The 20,943-nt window shown below is 46.5% G+C and overlaps 1 protein-coding gene across 1 annotated transcript in view; it reads left to right on the top strand.

The window, feature by feature from the left end:
- The window catches only part of gli2a (GLI family zinc finger 2a), a 74,401-nt gene that overhangs the window by 41,626 nt on the left and 11,832 nt on the right, over nucleotides 1-20,943 (top strand). The window contains exons 3-6 of the mRNA XM_070914241.1: nucleotides 428-533; nucleotides 8,742-8,947; nucleotides 12,446-12,664; nucleotides 20,418-20,619. Of these exons, the coding sequence (XP_070770342.1) occupies nucleotides 428-533; nucleotides 8,742-8,947; nucleotides 12,446-12,664; nucleotides 20,418-20,619 (733 nt within the window). The remainder of the gene's footprint in view (nucleotides 1-427; nucleotides 534-8,741; nucleotides 8,948-12,445; nucleotides 12,665-20,417; nucleotides 20,620-20,943) is intronic.

Below are 20,943 nucleotides of genomic sequence, written 5' to 3'. Positions count from 1 at the left end.
GGCTGTGTTGTCTTAATGAGACTTCCCCCAAGCCATCAGACCATTTATGGCAGGAAATGGTGGATTTGTGCATTCTTTGTCTGACACATAAAAACACATTCATTGTTGTGTAAACCGTGCTTTGGTCTCACTGGATAGAGAGAGCCATTAATGAACACGCAGCTCTCGGGGCAAAAGCCACAGACAGTGGAGAAGGTTTCAATTACTGCTGGATTACAGGAACTGTAAAATGGTACAGTTGCATCTCATGCTGCGTTGCAGGCACTAGTCAGGAACTATATTCCAGCCTTAATATTTGTTTGTCTCGCTCTAGGTTATTTTAGTACTCTTCTTATTGGCCAGCTTGAAGAAACGCATCACCGTTCACTGTATTTGTTTCACCGTGTTGTTCTATTTCTGACCTTTTCTGTCTCATTTGCCCTCACAGGTGCCCACCACCTCTTCCCCACGTTTCACACTCCCATCCCAATCGACATGAGACACCACGAGGGGCGATACCATTACGAGCCGCACCCGCTCCACGCCATGCATGGGTAAGTGTCATCAGGTATCACTAGTCATCCTGAAAGAAACGGTCATGGTGGCAGTCGCAGTTTGTCTTCCCTAATAAACAGTGGCCCAAATCCTGCTGTGCAGCCAAAGAACAGAATTCTATTTTGAATTCTAGTGGAGATCCCAAAGTACTAAAGACACCAAATATGTCAGGCTGACTTTTGGGGAAATGTGCATACACTGATGCACAAGACTATAGACATAGTGTAAAGATCATCAGCTGAGATATAATATGATGTAGTGACTTTTCAACCTTAACATAATTGTATGTTTACAGATAAAATACGTATCATAGCAGTCAGTTCAGTTTAACAAATATATATAACAAAATAAATCCATAAAATAATCAGTAAATTGAACACAGCACAATCGTATTTATCATTCATACTTGTCTGTGATTGCTTTTTACAAAAAAATAAAAATACCAGCCCAACAAAGGAGTCATAAGCTCCTCTTCATCCAGCAGGGACGTTTGTCACCACTTGGTGATTAAGGTGATTTTATTTATGCAAAACAGTTGGCAATTGTTCTTAAAACTTTGTGATACCGTTTTTTTTTTTTACATGGGTAAATGATGTTAGAGTCACTTAGATTTGTGAAGGTCAGTTGCCACTTTTTTTTTACTGCTTTCTCTCTCTGTGAATTAAAAAAACAAACAGGTCCAAATACATCAAAGCCAGACAAGATACACAGAGCAAAGAGGGAGACAGAGATGAAGAGAGACAAGCCACTTACAGCACAATACAACGGTTAACATTTCCTCTCGTATCTCCTCCCCGAACATGTCACGGTGTGGGACTTGGAGGGAGAGTGAGGAGCTCGGCCAACATGGTCTCCGGCAGAACAGCTCTGCTGAGAGAAAGACAATGCTGGGAGAAGTTCATCCACACACCTCAGTAAAACTGGCAGCACTAACTCTGATAGTAGAATCCTTATGAAACATTATTATTGGCTGTTAAAGTCGAAATGTGTCAAGATATATATCGTGCATTTATTTCTAAGAAGCATTTCGTTTTAAAAACGTGCACCGACGGTGTATTGATTAGGATTAATAGGTTGGCAGTCCAGCTGTGTGCTTGGTTTTTAAACTTGTATCCTAAACTGACCTACAAAGAGACACTAGTTTATTTTCCGACTTTATTAATGTGGCATTACCATAAAAGTCTGGCCCTCCTAACATTGCCAGGCCTTCTCGTGCTTATCTAAAATATTCGAACCCAGGAAGGGAACCCGGGAGTAAGATCAATAGAGGTTTTGTGAGAACTGTGCTGTTACATTTAAATTCAGCGAGATCAGGTGATACACAGTGTAGGCAGAGCTATTCATCACCTGCAAAGCGAGGGGGAAAAAGTGTGGCTGCGCGCCCGGTTTGTTTTGATTAATGTGATGTGACTCTGACAGCGTGCTCCCACTAATTCATCAAGACCTTGATATAGCTGTCTTTTCCCCAGCACGCGCCAAATTCGCCTAATTACCGCGCGTCGTCCCGGGCGAAGTGGAGCAGGGTGTCGGCACAGGGCGCCTGGTGGCAGCGCTTCGTCAGTGGCTGGTCGTTGTGTGTCAGGGCTGTACTTCCCATCTGAAGGATCGCGCTAACTCCATATGGAGCGCCCTTCATCACTGTTTGCATGTAACATAATGAGGGCTGCAGGTCCTTCTGTCACAGCTGTCATAATGCAGAGCCTACCTTGCTCCCTGGCTGACAATGCAAGGGAATAGACTGGGGTATTCTGTGATCTACTGATATTCAGTAGACCATTGCACATACCCCATGAGTGCAGCAGCTTTGACCCCAAGTGCACCCACGTCATGTCCTGAACACCTTTTATGTCTCTTATCAATATGTGCTGTTTAATAAAGCGGAAGAAAGTTTGATTTGTTGGGCATTAGTGGTTTGTTCCTTTGCCTATAGTGGCGACTGTTCAAAGAATACTCCACCGTTGATTTAGCATTGCACCCCTGAGACATTGTCGGACTCACAATGAGACTGCAACGACGCAACGATATGTCGCCCAACTGTGCCTAAAGACAAAATTCCAAATTCCAAGTGGTCAGACAGAAAGACACGAAAAAGTGTGTTAGACAATTGTGTTTGACAAGTAAGGGGGGGTTCTGTTAGTATTAATTGAAGTGCTTGTTGTATTGTCTAAGGCCCTTACAATCATCCTCTACTCAAAAGCTGCGACACACGAAATAGTCTCCTGGTAATAGGAATCAAATTTACCCAGCAGTATCAGTCCATAAAGCAGCTTTGCATGCGCCACCTTTAAGCACATTTCTAAATGCTTGATCCAGGATTCAAAATGAGTAACCTTTCGGTTGCGGTCTCCCTGCCTTTCACGAACTTAGCATTCCAGAGAGAAGAAACCTGCCATAACAGAACTGTCTCTGGAACACATTAGGAAGAGCCTCTCGTGGGATGACAGTAGAACTTGGACGTAGAGACGGCACTTATGTGCTGTTTGCTGCATATTGTGGAGTCGGGCATCCTTCTGTGCGAACCCACAAGCCAGGAAAGCCAGCCACCGTGCCAGCATGTTTGACCGGGTAATTAGCATCCGAAATCCAGCCTTCCGTTCCCAGAACCTCAACGACAACGCAATGGATGAGAAAAACAGATCCCCCGCTCATTCCACAGCCCGTATTTATGCTTTTTGGGAAGCAGTCGGAGGCCAAATTGCAGCACTGAAAAGTTGAAATATGCCCAAGGTTTTTGTGTGGCAGTGCTGTGGCCTACACCGCCCCTGTACACAAACAGATGTGGTCCCACTCACCAGGCAATCAGCCCGTTCAAGGCCCGCAGCCCCGCAGCACGGAATGTGTTGATTAAATACAGTTCACAAATCAGCCATTTGGGTTGATGTTGTTTTTTCCCTTCATTGTTTTGGTTTGGTTGACATGAAAAGGGGAAGGGTGGGTGCTGGGGGGGGTTCGAGTCAGTCGTTTGGTTGTCAGTGGTTTTGACAGACGTGTTGTTATCTTATGTTGTTGCCTGCTGGCTCCAGCCCCGGCTCATTGTCACATCTGATGTTTGAATTTGGATGCTCCCCTGAGTTACAGCCAGGAATGTGCTGCTGAAAAGACAAGGGACCCATCAATCAGAAGATTCCAAAGTAGCAAATCAATAGCCTGAAATTTTCACAGTTTATCGCACGATCTCTCAACGTAATTTTCTTGCACTCAAAAAAGACCCATTGGTATGTGACAGCAACAGAGCCGAATAATGGATAATTACCCTCTGTGTAATCCCTTCTCATTTAGGTATATTATCCCATCATGTGACATAGTTCTACTGGGCCCCTCCTTTGTACACAGTCCTCGCTTCTCGGGGAGTACAGTATCGAGTTGTGCCCAGATCCTCCGCATCCTGATCAGGGCCCCAAAAACAACTAAAGCAGGATCTTAGCGTGTCCCCCGTGGGGCAGTGTGGTGATTTATCTTGATCGCCTTGGCTGCCCAGAAGTACAGAAGGGAGTGTGTCACATCATAATTCATCCCACCCTGAGCCAGTAGGGAAAATGCCAGAGAGGCAAATTCTAACTTGTTGGTCAGCCAGGAGGGCAGGGAGGCCGGCAGATAGACAGAAAGGGAACTTGAAGGTGGATCGTGGCTGTAACACCTCGCCTTGTAAACAGGCATCTTGGGGCAGTGAAGATGGATACTCAGAGTCATAATTGTAGAAAGACCCTGTTCAAACTTTACATTTATATATGCAAAAAGAGAGATGTGAGGGCAGGGAACGCTGTTTGATGATCCAGCAAACACTTATTATAAACACTCATTCGGACCCCGTTATTCTCTATAAAGCAATACGATGATCAGACGATGATATTTGGAGCTTGTAGAAATGTTCTGACGCTAAACTTCGTTATTTCTACCATTTGGCTCTGTTTGACTGCATTGGCTAGAATAGGCTACTAATCCTGCTGCAATCTGCCCCACCAGCAATCTAATGTACTTGCACTCTGGTATGCACTTACTCATACGGGTTACTCATATGCTCAACAAGCTGTACCATGTCCAAATCACTTTTTCTCACAGCAGAGTTTTAACAATGGAACAACAGAGAGCACGTAACCACACAGCACAGAACACAGAGACAAACAGCAATTACCTCTTTGAAAGCATGTCATCTACTGACTCACATTGGCTTCCTATCCCTCTATCTACCCCCATTTCTCCTCAAGTATCATCCTTACAAGGACAAACTCCTGGCGCTTTTATCTTTTATTTGGCAGTAAAGAATAATCCCAATTTTCGACTGCATGCAAGTACTGTTGGCATTTCTCAGTCTGTTTCCAACGAGGCAGCCACCCATAGAGTTCAGGTATGATGGAAGTTTCTTTAAATGGCAGCCACTGATTAAGAGACGGAGCTCTGAGGCCCTCAAAGGGCTTCCCATTCAGCCTCCGTGACCGAAGCCTCTGGAAAACACACAGACTTCATGTAACATCTTGTCAGAAAAAGGGTGGATCGACAAGGCTTCAATAATGGTACCTGCCAGACAGGACTATTATTTTCAGCCTCCTGACAGGCAACGACAGTAAATTTCACCTTATTATCAAGGCCTCATATTCACTCTTGGCCGTTTGAGTGATTTACAGCAGCAAGAGTGACGTGTGTCGACACGCCGGTTGTTGATGGATATAGGTTAAAAGTTAAATGATAGGTGGAGCGTGGGGAGGGGTCATGTTGATTATAATGGAAATAAAATGAATTTCTTTTCCAAACAAGTTCACGCTTGAATTTCTGATTATATTTTTCTTTCAGCGAAGATCTCCGAAGCACGCTGAGGACGTTCATAACGCAATGTAGGGCGGCTCATATTGTCCTATCAACAAAGATCAAGAGAGACTAATTTGGAAGCTATTTTTTAATTTGCTTCAAAGGATGAGGCTGGTGATGTTCTATGTGTTTTGGTATTTTAGGTACTGCCTATCTAGCCAAGGCCTGATTTCTCTGTGCCAGAGAGCTCCATTGTTGTTCAAAAACCATGAACAAACATACTGTAGTTTATTTTGACTCAATCTGACATCTGCCAGAAATACTCACCAGAGCACCAAATGTGCAACACACAAGACTACAGTGCCCAGCTGTTTTAGGAAACCACTGAGCCTTTTTTAAAAGTGAAGTTACATTTTTGACCAGCTGTAAAAGAATTATATCTTCCGTAGGAACCAATGGACTTTGGGCACAGACGGTGTAGAAAACCTGGAAAGTATCGAGAGGTTGACCAACAGAGGGATTTCTTGAAAATAAGAAAATTATACAATGCTAGCCTCACCCTTTAAAAAACGCAAACTTTTTATGACTATAGAAAATATTAGAACCATACTCTATTTTCATGCAACTTAAATGAAATCTGACACTCATTGTGAACCATTATTAAATCAGCTTCGGCCCAGGATGGAGGTAAAGATGAAACATGCTGAAAAGGTTCCTGTATGACATTAGGCAGGTGTTTCTAATATTCTATCCATTCAGGAAGCATATTAGACTATATTGCATTATACCTTTTTGCTGGGAATCCAAGTGTGCGATTACTTTGATGGGCTTTGAGTCTGATAAGAGAGGGAGCCAGCACCAGTGCCAGCTTACCCAGGTAGTCCTTCAGTGAAGCACCCGAGCACTAATCTGAGAAGGCACTGCCAAGCTCTCTGTATGCTGCTTAGAGGCAGGCCGAGAGGAAGCGTGTTTTTGTGTATGGAGCGTCTGTTTCTTCTCACTTCTCCCCTCCCGCCCAGAACAGAGGGCTCTTTATGGCCGCTTGTAGGGGAAGAGTGGGCCCGACGGCAGAAAGTTGGCCCTCAGACAAGGCCAGCAGTCTGCAGGCGCTTACTGGAAATGGAGCGAGGGCCCAGGCTCTGGGTTGGTTGGCTCGGCCTGAGCTGGGCAGGGCCGGGCCGGGTGCAGGTTGGCGTCACCACAGAGACAGTGAATGAGAGACTGATCAGGGGAAACTCTGAAGGGAGGATTGGGGGAGTGGGGGGGGGGGGGGGGGGGGGGGGGGGCATGCTTGCTAGGTCCCAGGCCCACCTTTCAAAGCCACAGCCAATAACTACAACCTGGACCAGTCACACTCATTTCATCAGAGTCAAAGATCTGACACCCCTGACACCTCGCAATCTTTACTATTTACTGCCCTTAAGGCTTCTATTGTACTAGTCTTGGTGTCCACAGACAGATGCAACGTAGTCCCTCAGAAGCTCTTAGACTAATCTCCACATTTAATTGAATGATATTAATGAATCACGTTACCAAGTAAAGTGGTCCGGGCATCTTTTTTAGAGGAACCATTCCCTACCCCCTTTTTCTTACACATACACACACATGCTGTGTACCCAGCGTGCAGTTGATGCTGCCAAGAATCAAAACCACACATATAAACACTCGTGTTCACAGCAGCCATCGAGCTGCTAAAGTGTCAGCTTAAACAGCATTTGTTCTCGGGGCCCTCATAAAGACAGCTATAACTGTTATTTGCTTGACATTGTATTGTTGTGTGCGAGCGTCACTGTGGTCATATTTTCTACAAAAGAGTCGCTCCCGATGATGAGACGGTTTGCAGTGAAGCAAGTAGTGTGTAGCCTTAAGCCACTTCATTTTTCTTTATTCAAAATGTTAAGTAAGGCTAAATATTGCAGCAAAGTGAACAAAGAATCTAAAACTTTGATTAGAAATGTTGAACTGGCCTTGAAGTGACCTCAAACCGAAATTCCGTTTTGAAAGGAGGCTACAATGCCTACAACAAGGTTTATCTCATTTGTTACAGGGCTCATTGTGTAAGGCCCTCCTCTACCTCACGGACAGCATTACAGTGAGTCACCAGTCTGGCCGTTCCTGCTGAAGGGAGGACCCATTTGCTGTCATAGGTTCCCATAAGGCTTATCACCCCCAACCCACATCCTCCTTTTCTTGATGGCTTATAGTCACTATACTGCCATGAGAATTAAATAAAATGGCTTATGGGGTCCTAATTTGTGCATCTTATGTGCATTTGGCTTCATAGAAATCATCAGTCCCTTGTTCATTAGTTGTTGTTTTTTACAAAATCTTGAAACATCAATTGTAGCTAGTTAGCTAATATTTCCATCAATATCAAACACTTCCAGCTCCTGAACCAGCCCTTACTTGTGAAAGTGTTGTCCTGTGGGAATGCTTTCTTTGCCTTGGATGACATTAACTTGTAAGCCACCTCTCTGTTCAACCAGAGCACAGTTTCAACTAAAAGTCCACTTAAATTTGAATTCCTGCAGCTGTGTTAAAACAGCCATATAACCACACTGTGTCACTGAGCCCCTTCTCTGTTAGTCATCGCTCGTCTCGCTCAAGAGTCTTTCTGAGGGCTGAATTTCTACCAGGTGTTCTTACCACACACTGAGGGAGCGACAGGGCCGCTTATCAGGGCTGAAGCACACTAGGTCGACGTAAGTACTAGTGCCCCTTCAAAGGGTTGTGCCACTGCCAGCGGCCAGCAGACATTTTTATCTAGTGTTCAGCCCCCCCCCCCAGGGCTATTGAGAATTACAACACCCACTTGTCTGTGTTTCTGCATGCAAAGCCGACAATTACCTGCCAGAGCTGACAAATTTATTGTACAGCCTGATGTGACCGGTAGGCTGTCTGCGAACTTAAGACGAGACTTCGCCAAAGGTGGCTGTAGGCAGCTACTCACGGTTTTGATCATCCGGTTGCATTCTCTTATCTTACACCATGTAAAACCTGAGGTGAGAGACCCTGTAGCTTCGCCCACCCAAACAGGCAGACAGAAAATACGCTTCCTGGTAGCCTCGCAGTCGAAAGCCCTCGGTCTCGACTTGTCTGTAGCTCTAGGCTTACAGTAATAGAAGAAGGCGAACAAAAGGGGATTATTATGTATTAGCTGTGGGACTGGGGAGGGGAAAGGGTGTAAGTGGATTGAGGATGCAGACGCTTTTGTGGAATAACAGAAGTTAAGGCTTGTCTATGAACATACCAATGAAGATCACTCACGATGATAACTGAGCACAATACAGGCGATCAAATGAACACAGGTGTCTTTTGTCTCTTTAATTTATCTATGACCCTCATCCTCCATCCCTTCCTTTCCACGCTGCTTCTTTTTCCTTATTTCGCTGTCCCCCATCGTTCTACTATCCTCTTTGTATCATTTATTTAAATTTGTCTCATTTTTGAATCCCGCTTCGCAGACCCCCAGGACTGACGGGCAGTCCGGTCATCTCAGATATTTCCCTGATCCGCCTATCACCCCATGCGGCGCCCGGGACGGGTGAGTCACCGTTCAGCCCTCCACATCCTTACGTCAGCCCGCACATGGAGCACTACCTACGCTCGGTGCACGGCAGCCCCACCCTCTCCATGATCTCAGCGGCCCGAGGACTAAGCCCTGCAGAAGGTGAGATTTACTCCACAAAAGCAAAACAAATTAGTAGACCTCATCCCATAGTCATTTTGAACTTCTATTAAAGAGGAGGGAAACTATCCAGAAACAGAAACATATCCTGCTGTTGTTCTGCAAGGCTCACACACATTCTTTAAAGAGAGAGATACAAGAAACACATGTATTGTTAAGAAATCTTGTAAGGAAATGTTTCTGCTCTGTTGTAGCCAACTGTGAGAAGAACGAGATGCGAGTGAGACTTGCAGACGCTTCTCACGTGCTGCCATTTATAGATGCCCAACGTGTGAATAGCTTCAAACGGCCAGGCACACGTGTTCGTCCATAAACACTCTCATACCTGTTAGGTTTACGATCACCATCATGCATTTGCAAGATGGAAACACTCGGTCTTAGATGTTCTTATGGCACATGCAATGCAAACAATATGAAGAAAAAACTGCAAGCGATGTGGAAAGTCTTTCAAATGGCGGCTTTTTCCGCAGCTGCGTTGACCAGTTAACATTAAGGAGGTGAGGTTAGACTTGAGCGGGTTTCGAATTTATGTATCCTGTTCACTATAAAACAACTGTGTCTGCTTGGCTGCAGCTCACTGCAGACAAACTTGAGTTTACACAGTTGATTATTTAACCATTGGCGCTAATTAGTCTTGCACCTTATACATTCCCCTACATAAGGTGTTGAAGCACACCTTTCATCGAGGTTGTTAAGGTGTTTTTGCACGTGCGTGCATGCTGGAGATTTGCAGACGTATCAGGCATATGCTTTGCGGTACAGGCAACTTTCCTGCTCGTTTGTATGCCTGTTTTGGGGCCGGAGGAAAACCACTGAAATTAGCACAGGCACAAACACGCGGTGCCCCTGAACTATTGAGTTCACACCATGACAGACCTGTCCTCGCTAACCCTGTTCAAACAACAGGTTGGAGGAGCGAGGAGCCACAAGCCTGCGCGCCGGCACCGATAAATCACCCGAGCGCGCGCTGCTGGCACGTAATGCCTCCCCGCCTTTCAAGAGAAGCAGCGCGCAAGAGATGCTGTCACTGATAAAGTGGCAGGGAAGTATGGCACCAAATGGAGGGCACTCTGCAGCTCTGCAGAACATAAATAAAGTCTGCGGAAGCACGGAGCTCAGTGGAGCATGTGTAAACCTCTGATAGGGATACCTGGGTGAAGATTGTTTGTGAAACCCTAACTGCTATACTAGGTATACTATATAAATTACCATCATCCCTAGCGTGATGCCCATTAAATGCGTTTAATTCAATCAGAATTGCAACGTCTGGCACATGCACAACTGTACCTACAGCGTCTCTGGAGTCCAAACTAGAATATAAAGATATTGTTGTAAAGGATAAATGGTAAATGATCTCACAACGCTTTTCAACCTTCACGGTTCCCAAAGCAATTTTTTACCGCTAAGTCTCATTCACCCAGTCACTCACACACTCACGGTGACCGAGCTGCCATGCAAGGTTCTGGTCTCCATCAGAGATTCAGGGTTCAGTGTCTTGCTCAAGGACACTTCGTCATGACGGGGATCAAACTCCCAACCCGCTCTAACCAGCTTTACCTCCCGTGTGACAGTGCTAACCACTGTGCCACCATGCCGCCCGGAAGGAGCATGTTGTTTGCATATCTGACTGCTATATCTGGTGAACATGGTAAACAGTACGCCTGCTAAACTTTAGCATGTCAGCACTGACGTCGGCATATGGCTCAAAGCATCAGCGCGCGCCCACAGAGCCGCTAGCATGGCTGAGCTGTGTTGGGGATCAACCCCTATTTACTAATATAGTGCGCTGCATTTACCCTTTAGGTAATATTGTGCCCTCAAAAAGTAGTGTCCGTAACATGTGTACACATGTACTGCTCTTCCCCTGTAGAGTAAACTGCTGAGTGTTTATGATGGGGAATGAGTGAATGAATTCAGACAAAGAGTTGTTGTTTTACTACAATCTACAAAAACTGTTGGGTTTGGGAAACATTTCTGCTTTTTGCCAGCGGGGCGTTTTTGTCAGGTTTTTTCGGGGACCAGTGGAAGTGTAGCTGCTGTCTTTCATCCCTCTGTGTTCAGCAGTGAGGTCACACATGCACAAACACTCAGACACAAAATGCTACTCTGCGGAGGCGGTAACGTGATCTGGCAGCCATGGAGAAACCAAAGGAATATGCCCGGGTCGCTGCTGCCGGAGCACAAACGCGCTGCCTGTGCACCGTTACTGCAGCCATGGCCTAATAGGTTCTGATGGATCCAGATTTTTTGGCTTATGCGTGTGCTTATGTGCGCTTATGTGTGCGTGGAGGGTGGGGTGGGGTGGGGGTGGGGGGGCTGTGGTCTTGCTCCCCCCAATATCCCACTTGGCCCCCACCCAGTGATCCCAACCCCCACTTGGTTCCACCAGCATGCATATTAATCCACCATCGGCCCACACCCCTGTCCCCTCCACACATCTCTACCCACTGAGGGAGGGAGGAGGGGAGAGCAGGAAATGGAGGAAAAGGGGGACACGAGCACCGTTAGATGTTGGAAAACCAATCCATCTGTCACTCTTATGGCTCCTGACACTTTTAAATGTGGCTTTACTGGGTGCAGGTGTTAACACATTTTACATCAACATTACCTTTGCACATGCAGCATTTAAGGCTTCCTCAGCATTATGAGTGTGTGTGTGTGTGTGTGTGTGTGTGTGTGTGCTCCTGCACTCTGACTTGTCAAACTGAATGCATACACACCACCAGAGAAGTGCAGGAATGTGGTATTCCTTGCTCACCCCCCGCCCTGCTCCATCTCTCCCCCTACTTCCTTTACTCCCTAGAGATATTTTCCCATAACCCAGCACGCCTCAAAGACATCAGACATCTTTTATCAAAACCCTCATGCCCCGGGACATGCACGCGAGCACAGATCTCCAAATCTGTAAAGCTGGGCACCCGTCTCCCCCTCTGCTGAGTGCTCCTCGCAGCCTTTCTGCTCTCGTCTTTGTTTTTGTCGTTCTGTCAGGGGCCACGTCAAATGATGTCATGTCACTTTATTTCTTTGTTACAGGAAAACAGAATCAAAATGTATTTTCATCCCCTCTGACTTGTCAAAACGTGTTTAGCATTGCTGCACAGGTTATGAACTGCACCCATCATGACAGAGCCCACCTCCTGGTGGTTTGACCCTTTGAGCTCTGCAAATAGAAATGGTCCGCCAGTGCCTACGTGGGTGTTTTCGCGGCGTCATTTCTCATCTTCAAGCGCTTCTTATCCTTAAAGTCTGCACAACCTACGCTATAATAATTGATTCAAGTATTGGAATTGTGTCATAAATAAAATTGTACTAAATAAACACAAAAAAAACGTAGAAACATGAACAATATATTTGTTAAGACTCCTCAAGTTATTTGAACTATGTACATTTTCAATGTTGTATTATGGGACAAGCAGACAATGGTAGAAAAGAAAAATAACATACAACAACTCCTATTTCTTCCTCCCATTTCTGCTGCAGTGACCCACGACCACCTGAAGGATCGTGCCCTGTTCAGTCTCCCCCCTCCGCCACCGGGGGCCAACCCCACAGAATACTACCACCTGATGGCCAGTGCCAGCCAGCGAAGCCCCTACAGCGACCTGCTGATGCAGAGCAGTGCGGCGGCGGCCGCAGCAGCGGCGGCGGCGGCGGCGGCGGCTGCAGCTCACCTACCAGATTACATCAGCCCCGTGGATGGTGAGAATGAGACATCTTATCAGAAATACAATTTAAGATGTTTTTACTTTACCAATTCATGACTTTACCGTTTAACGTAACAGCACGTGTGCAGTTAAAGCTTGCTGTTCATAATATGGGAATTACACTACATGCATCATTATCTTAATCCAGTATCACATTTTGATTTTCTCTTCCAAATCCTCTCAAATCTTTTATCGTTTAGCTCAACATTATACTCATATTTGGGTGTTTGGGGTTCTGACTCCTGAAATTGACATGAAACAATTAGATTGTTTCTCTGTAAGACTTAACACAGTTTCACAGTGGTGCTTCTTTTTCTAATAAATGATCTCTGGGTAACAGGCACTGGCTTGCAGGGAGTTTTGGCTGAATTACACATAAGACCAGTTTCATTTTAGCCTTTTGGCAAGTAACTTACAGCTGATATGATCTGCCGCGGCAAGATCAATTCAAATGGCAAATGTGATGGTCACGGCCCGCTAGAAGTGAGACGCCTGCATGATTTGCAAATAAAGGAGACGGAGGAGAGGCTGAGGATTCAAGCGATTCATTGGCCTTGACCTGGAACCAGATCCGAAAGAGAACCTGTAATGTAAGCTCACTGGATTGCCAACACTTGTGATATTTTCAGGTATCAGACTCCCATCGCAGTGACACTGAAGCTCATGCGTGTCTTTCATCCCCGGTACGAGAGTAACAGCCAGATTTAACAGCCACCTCGCCCTTTGTTCTCGGCACCAGGCATGTTGATACCATCCTCGTCTTCTTCCTCTTGAGGCTTTTTCACGGACGAGTTCGCCACATCAAAGCCAGTGGAGCTTTTTAGACCTCTACGTAGCATGGGGGCCGCAGCTAGTTGAGGGTGCATAAACACTGAAGGCCCAAGGCCAGCAGCTCGTAAAAACACATTTTACCTCGGAGTCTCTCATTCTGACGTTTCAGGTGTGTGTTTGTGCTGTTATTATGGGTGACGTCCTACAAAACAAATCCGGGGTAAACTGTAAAAGGGTAGCGTGGAGAGAGAGAGAGGGGGAGAGAGAGAGTGTGGAGGCGGAGGAGTGTTACCCTGAGACCTTTGTGTCTTTGTGTCTTTGGCTGTCTCTGTGTCAGGCAGTTCAGGCCGGGATTAACCTCGTGGGCTGCGTGTGCTGTCCACTTAATGGCAGGGATGAGGCAGCTTAACACTGACACACACACATACGCACAGTGGCACACAAAATATTAAACAGCCAGGCAAATAGGCAGGCAAATGCCCACAAACTCGTACACGTGTTTGCATACAAACTCACAGAGACCAGCCTGTTCTCGCGTGCCAGCGGGAACCTCGGCCCTCTATCAAGATGACGGTCAGGCAGCAGAACAGACGTTTGATTTCAGCATCCAAGAAACCTTCAGCCCTCATGAATGGGGGAACAGAAAGCGCACAGAGTGGAAAACTGTCCGTGAAAGTCGGCCTTTTCGATGCCCGATAATCAAACACTCCCCTTGGCACTGACGCCCTGCTCTGCTTCGGGGGGCGGGGGCTTTTACTTTCATCCCGTCCAGCCACCCACCCAGAAATGAAAAAAAAAACTGCTTTCACGGCCACAGAGTCACGCTCTCCGAAGTCACTGCATGACACTAATGCAGGCATCCTCACGCACACAGGTAGGAAAACACAACAGAGGGGGGGGGGGGGGGGGGGAATCAGATACGGGATCGCTTGGCAATTAATCTTTTTAAATGACCTCAATCACTTAGTCAAACACAGCGCTGCTGAAAGGGAAGGGTGAGGCGGGGTTAGGGGCCTTGCAGAAACTGTAGACCACCTCTTTCCCCTCCCTCCCCCTCCCCCTTTTTCTTCTGCACCTCCAACCACCTCAGTGACCGCCGCTGTGCTGCCTTGCCCACACTTGTTTGGCGAGGCTGTTTGCTCAAATAGCCACAGAAACCCCCACCTCCCTCACCCCCACCGCCTGCCTCAACGCAGCGTCCACATTTGCTGCCACCAAGCCAGCGGCTTTTATTTAGTGTTCTACCATGCTAGCAGTGATGTGGTCAGGTTTGGGCCACTCTTGCCAGTTGGGAGGCTCTTCCACTGCGGCCTCCAGACACAGGGCCCATATTGACCAAGGCGGCCAGCTAATGGTCATCGCGGGCAGCCTCTGCCTGAATCAAAGGCTTCATTTACTGCCAGAGCGTGGGAGGAGGAGTAGGGGCAGAGGTGGCAAATATGCGCTTCATCCCTTGCCGTTAGTTTTGGAAGGCAGTGCAGATAAAACCCATATTAAAAATCAATTTATGCACTAATATTCAGCAGACCCACCGCAAAAAAACTGGGAGCCCTCAGTGAACCCATAGAATGACCGTTTTCCCTCTGGATGAGTGAATTTGCAGGGCTTACGGTTGGACCATGAAACACTGAGTGCTGCTGTGAAGAAGCGTGCCGGTGGAAAAGTTATGAACACAAGCGCAAGTAAAGGTTTTTTGACGGGGTGGGGGTTACCGTTCCACTTTTGCATTTTAGGATTTACTGTTGGGCACACCTCAAGTCAGACACTTAAACACAGGAATTTCTCTCCTGAATATGAGGAAGACAACAGACTTTTGGGGGTTTCTCTTCATGTCACCAGTTAAAACAAACCCACCCAGCAAAAAGGTTGTTGGGTTGCTCTTGTTTTACTGGGTAAAGATTCATAATGTGCTTTGCTGGGTTTTCCTCCCACAGAACTTGCCACATGACAGTGTGATGGACAGGACTGCTAGACAAACATGGTGTTAGCAGCGGCTGTAAAGGCCTCGCTGAAACGCTTAGCTGCTTCTGTAAGTCACTGCTGGCGTCTGTGGTGTGTTTTTCACACATTAATCACTGTCCTTATCTGACAAGAGTGACATGGAGACCAGGGGAGCAGACTGGGCTAAAGTAACAAAAATCCGTTTTGCTCCAAAGACACAATGTTGAGCAAATCTGAATTTCAACAAGTCATTAAATCTACTATTGTCTTCTTGCTTTTGTAAAACTGGCCGGTGGTTTAGGGTCATTTCAGTTCTTTCTAAAAGAAAATGTTGGTTCAAATCTTCTTCAATCACACATGCCTTGTTTTGAATTACATACATATGCAAAAACAAGCTTGATTTCCTACAGACTTGAACATTTTGGCTGTCAGGCATGCTCATTTGTGGAAAATCTGCTCCATGCAAAGGATACAACAAATGGAGGATTAATAGGGTCAGTCAATATGATATTTTCGTTTTCTGAGATGGTCACTGTGTCAGATTCGGAGTCATAAATTCTTGCCGTGACTTGGTCGAGAGACACGCTGGATCTTTCCAACTTTCCATCTTTCACGAGTTGCGTGATGTTTCAGGGGACCTGAAAGAAGGTGCCAGGGCCGGCTGACAGAGATCACTAGCCTTCGCCACTCCTCAGATGGAACACATCAGCGAGAGAAGGCTAAATAAATTGGACATGCTAGTCTTTTTGTTGAGATGTCGTGAGGCAGGAAGTTCTGCTGCACTACTGTGCATTCACACTGTGAAGTATACAGTATTCACTTACATCGTGTAAAATTACCTCTTATTCAAAGAGTTGCCTGTTGATGCCACATGGGGCCAAAAAATTACATTTTTTAAAAGAGATGACTTTTATAGATTATTTGTTTCTGTCAGAGAAGTCCTTCCACCTACTTTAGGCAGGACAGAGGATAAACCAGAGGACCAGTAAAACTCATGTTCTCCAGTCAGCTGGTCTCTGAATCCCTATAGTAAGACAGAGAAACCCTAAGCATGCTTAGCATTAGCATTGGTACACCACCACTACTGTAAGTGTAAATAAAGTCACATTATGGTATTTCACATTGGGAGGCATTCAGAAGATGTTTGTATATGAGTGAGCAGGTATGTAAGGGGTGGGTGGGCAGAGAAATATCAGAGCGGCTTGCGGGAAAACGCTGAAGCTCCCACGACAAAAGCAGCGGCCAAAGTAAATGTCTGCCATCTCGAGGAAAAAGATTCTAGTGTTGATGCAGCGGAGGGAGTGAGGGAGATAGATTTGTGTACTGATGTGGTGGTGAGGAGTGAGGGGGTTGGGGAGGGTCTGGTCCCCTCAGACTGCATACACAAACACTTAACTATATGTTGGTTCATGAGCACATGGATGGAAGTGTGTGCATAAACACACTGGCAAACACAACGGCGGCTTTGGGCTGGACACTGGGGGCTCATAGAGGATTCAGCGCGAGCCCCCTCGCTAATAAAATTCACAGTGTTAGTATTAGTGAGATTTAGCAGGGAAAATAAACATTTTCCCACTCCAGCTGGCCAGGGGGGTGGCTAGGCTGGCTGAAGATGTGGAGGCCTGGGGCCCTGCTGGCACAAACTCGAGCTGCGGTGTGGTGGTGGTGGTGCGGGGGCGGGGGAGGGGGGGTTGCCCAGCATAGAGCAGCTCCCGTTCATCATGGAGAGGGACTTTGCTGAGGCCTGCTTCACCCCAGACAGGGTCATGGTGGAAAAAGCCAAATATTATCCACTGAGGCCAACTGCTCGGGACACATGGCTTTTGCTGACTGCATAATGATTTAAAATTTCTTGGAAGCCATTTTTTTGGAAGAAATATGAAAACACAAAAGCCAGATTCACACCAAAGACTTTAGAGAGGTGTTGGTGATCAACTTCACTGTAATTTCTACTTTTATTGAACATGATCCCCCGTAAAACCCCCTCGGATCTTCATGCATTAGCAATGTTGCTAACTTGACCTTCAAGTCAAATCCTCTTAGATTTTTCACCGGTGGTGTAGTGGTATCTTGGTATACTGTATTGTTGTCTCCGTCCCTGTGTCCCCCGCTGGGTCTGACTGGCGGAGCTTTCAAGACTTCTAGCGGGACTACGTCATTTTGTTGTCGCCAGCCACGAAGATGCATCTGTCTCATGCATGCGCTAGCTTAGCTGGGCTCTATTGTCTGTATTCCGTCAGAGCAGATGCTATCATTTCTTCCCCGTAACCTCAAGCACGTATTTCTGTTAGCAGAGACCGTTTGTTCACACGTTCAAGGATGTTTTGAGGTTTGCATTTCTCACTACTCGTAAGAGGATGTGTTGGCACTGAGCGGAGCTGTTGGCTGTTCCTGCATCCAACTCAGCTGCAGTCCGGCTCAGACTGCTCATCATTCGGTTGCTGGCATTTCTACGGTCTCATGAACTCAAGAAGAGGCCGACTGCTTTCACTCATGAGTAGGCCGTGAATACACATCCAAAGTTTCAGGTTTTATTTTGCTTACCTCTAAAAAAAAAAAAAATCTATTTCTTCAATCTTCTCTAATTTCTTTTTTATATAAAGATGATGGTAACACTTTATTTTTTTCATAATGCAGTGTTAAGAGCCCACAGCTCCCATTTTAGAATCATTATTATGGAAGAAAAGGCTACATACCAATTCTTTGCAGAGCCTTACAGTGGCCCTCCAAGTGCTTGGGGCCAAGACGACACTGAGAGCTAGCTGCTTCTGGGCATTAGCACAACCCTCCAATTAAAGTGTTTTCATTTTCTACAAAGCCGTTTCAGTTAAAACAGCACAGGCAAATACTTAAAATAATCACACACACACACACACACTCTTCCCTCCCATCCTTTTTAATATATATTTTTTTCTTTGCTGTATCGATGTGCACTGGAGCGCCTGTAATTATGGCTCCCTATATAAATCTAGATCCCACAATTACAACCAGCCCAAGATGCAGTCCCACGGATCAATGGCGCACGCACAGACACACACGCACATGCACACACATGCACACACATGCCATATTACCACATACTGCCGCGCCGCCATGGCCTGCGCAACATCTGTTTTCTCACTCCCTGCCGGAACCTGCTCACCCTTTCAATTATAACCGCCACCTATAAAACACTCCTTTACCAAGTGGTGAGAGTTGTGTGTGTGTGTGTGTGTGGGGGTGTGGGGGTGACATTTGTTCCAGGTAAAATTAAGGTTTACCAATGACATCCATTGGAACAACACAGAGCTAAACTAAACTAGCTTGTTCACACCTTAGCCATGGAAGGCTGAGCGTCACAGATATTTAAGGTCTGTTGCTGGAGGCATTAAGAATTCTTCTGAGCTGAGGTTGATGTGTAGATTGGGGGGGGGGGGGGGGGGGTGGCTTGACGATGGAGGTAGAGGGCGGTGTTCTGGGCACGGTGCCCAGAAGGGTGAGGCAGGCGCCAGGCTACCAGGCCACCAGGCTGCGAGGCCTGTTTCCTGCTTTATAAAGGGGAATATTAATACACTTATCTCCCATTAAATCTGTTGGCAAGGCGGCGAGCTCGCCTCACTGCAAGAAAAAGCAAATCCTAGCGGCTGCACGACCTGTATGGAGCAACGCACAGCTTATCAGAACGAACTCCTCGGTCGTGACGATCCATGTTCCCAAGTGGAGGACCGGCTGCCTCACCCTCTACATTTTTTTTTTTCTGTTCCTCCCCTCCCACCTCCCTCCTTGACTCCGTCCCAACTCCTCTGTGTAGTTAACCAACGATGACACATTTATTTATTAGCCCTAAAGAGGCAGATTCCTCAGGACCGTTTGTTGTTTTTGCCAACTCTTTCATACACATCTCTATCAACTCCACCAGTCTTTTTTTTTTTTTCCCGGCCCCTGTCGTCTGCCGTCTGAAGTTCCCGGGGGCCTTTTAACTAAGTGCATATGCCTCTGCTTTACGACTCGCCACCTCCAAACATAATAGTTTTGGAAGTAAGATCTTGGTTTATGGCTGTAGGTCTGGCCCGGTGATTATGGCGGTGCCTGGATTAATTTGGCTTGAGGGGTTGTGAGCTCCACCAGCAAAGAGTCAGGGATTGGCTTCATATTGAAAGCAGTGGAGTTGACATGCGGCAAACGTGTGCTTAGGTGAGCTGTGATGGACCTATTATGGGTTTCCTGCCCCTCGCACCTCCGATGATGTCTGCTGTAAGACCTAATTAGATGTGTGCACAAAGACTGGCCCGCCCAGTCCTGCTCTCTGTCCCCTCACACTGCGAAGCAGCACCTGTTGGTCCCAAGCGAGTGATCTGTCTCCGTCTGTGTGGGAGTGGGAGCTGCGTGGCTCAGAAACGTGAAGGAAATAAATGCACTTGAATGATGGCCCATCAGTACGTATGGAAAAATAAATAGCTTTCTCTTCAAGTTCATGGGAAAGTAGTTGCCCCCTCGTCATTTTCTTGTGCTCTTTTCTACGAGAATAAGAAAACAGTGGAACAGACGGGTCTAGTGGGAGGCCATGAACCCTACCTTTGTGAGTCAGCCTTGTTCTTTTTTAATGGTATTCTGAGATCAATTTGTTTAAATTGCCTCCATTTACTTGCCCGAGTACAGCGGTCTGAAAGAGATTGCTATCGCGGTAATTACTGAGAATGATTGGGGCGATTCATTATGCATAAGAGGATGCGAATGTTAAATAGGGGAGCTGTGTGTGTGTGTGAGAGAGAGATGCATGAGATAGAGCGTAGCTGAGCATGGCTGTGACCTCCACCAGAAGGCCCAGGGCTGAATGTTTCTTCTAACATGGTCCAGGGTCAATGCTGGTTTTTATTGAGGCCAGGCAGATGTTTTGATGAATTTACACATTATCTCTCCGAAGCCATGACAGCAGTGCCCGAAAGGTTGTTAATACTGAACGTTAGACTTTATATATACATTTGTGAGCCAAGTCGTTCACCCATGTAGCGATGCCGAGTTGGCTGACATCGTCTCTGTTGTGTCTCGGTGTCCAGTGTCGCGTTTCTCCAGCCCCCGGCTGACGCCCCGACTGAGCAGGAAGAGGGCGCTGTCCATCTCCCCGCTGTCAGACGCCAGCATTGACCTACAGACCATGATCCGCACCTCGCCCAACTCCCTGGTGGCCTACATCAACAACTCCCGCTCCAGCTCGGCCGCCAGCAGCTCCTATGGGCACCTCTCAGTCGGAGGGATCAGGTAGTCGGACATACGCACATTTACAGGCACACACACACACTCGAGCATGTGGCCTCTCTCTTACAGTGAATGAAATGGTCTGCAAGGTCTGACAGATTTTACAATAGTATTCAATACAGAAACATTCCTAGATATCTAGTTTTTAAAAAAAGTACTACTCTTTTTGTATCTAAGCACATTTGCTTGTTAATACTGACTTTACATCCCAGTCAAGACCATTAAAAACCAATGGAATGATGAATTTAGGATTTGAGCCGACTGCTTCTCAGTAGTAAGACGAGAATAGATGACACGTTTTCTTATTCCTCTGTGCCACACAGCTCC

The sequence above is a fragment of the Enoplosus armatus genome, chromosome 11, assembly GCF_043641665.1.
Source record: "Enoplosus armatus isolate fEnoArm2 chromosome 11, fEnoArm2.hap1, whole genome shotgun sequence".
Taxonomy (NCBI): Eukaryota; Metazoa; Chordata; class Actinopteri; order Centrarchiformes; family Enoplosidae; genus Enoplosus; species Enoplosus armatus.
This window is presented reverse-complemented; position numbering and strand designations above follow the sequence as displayed.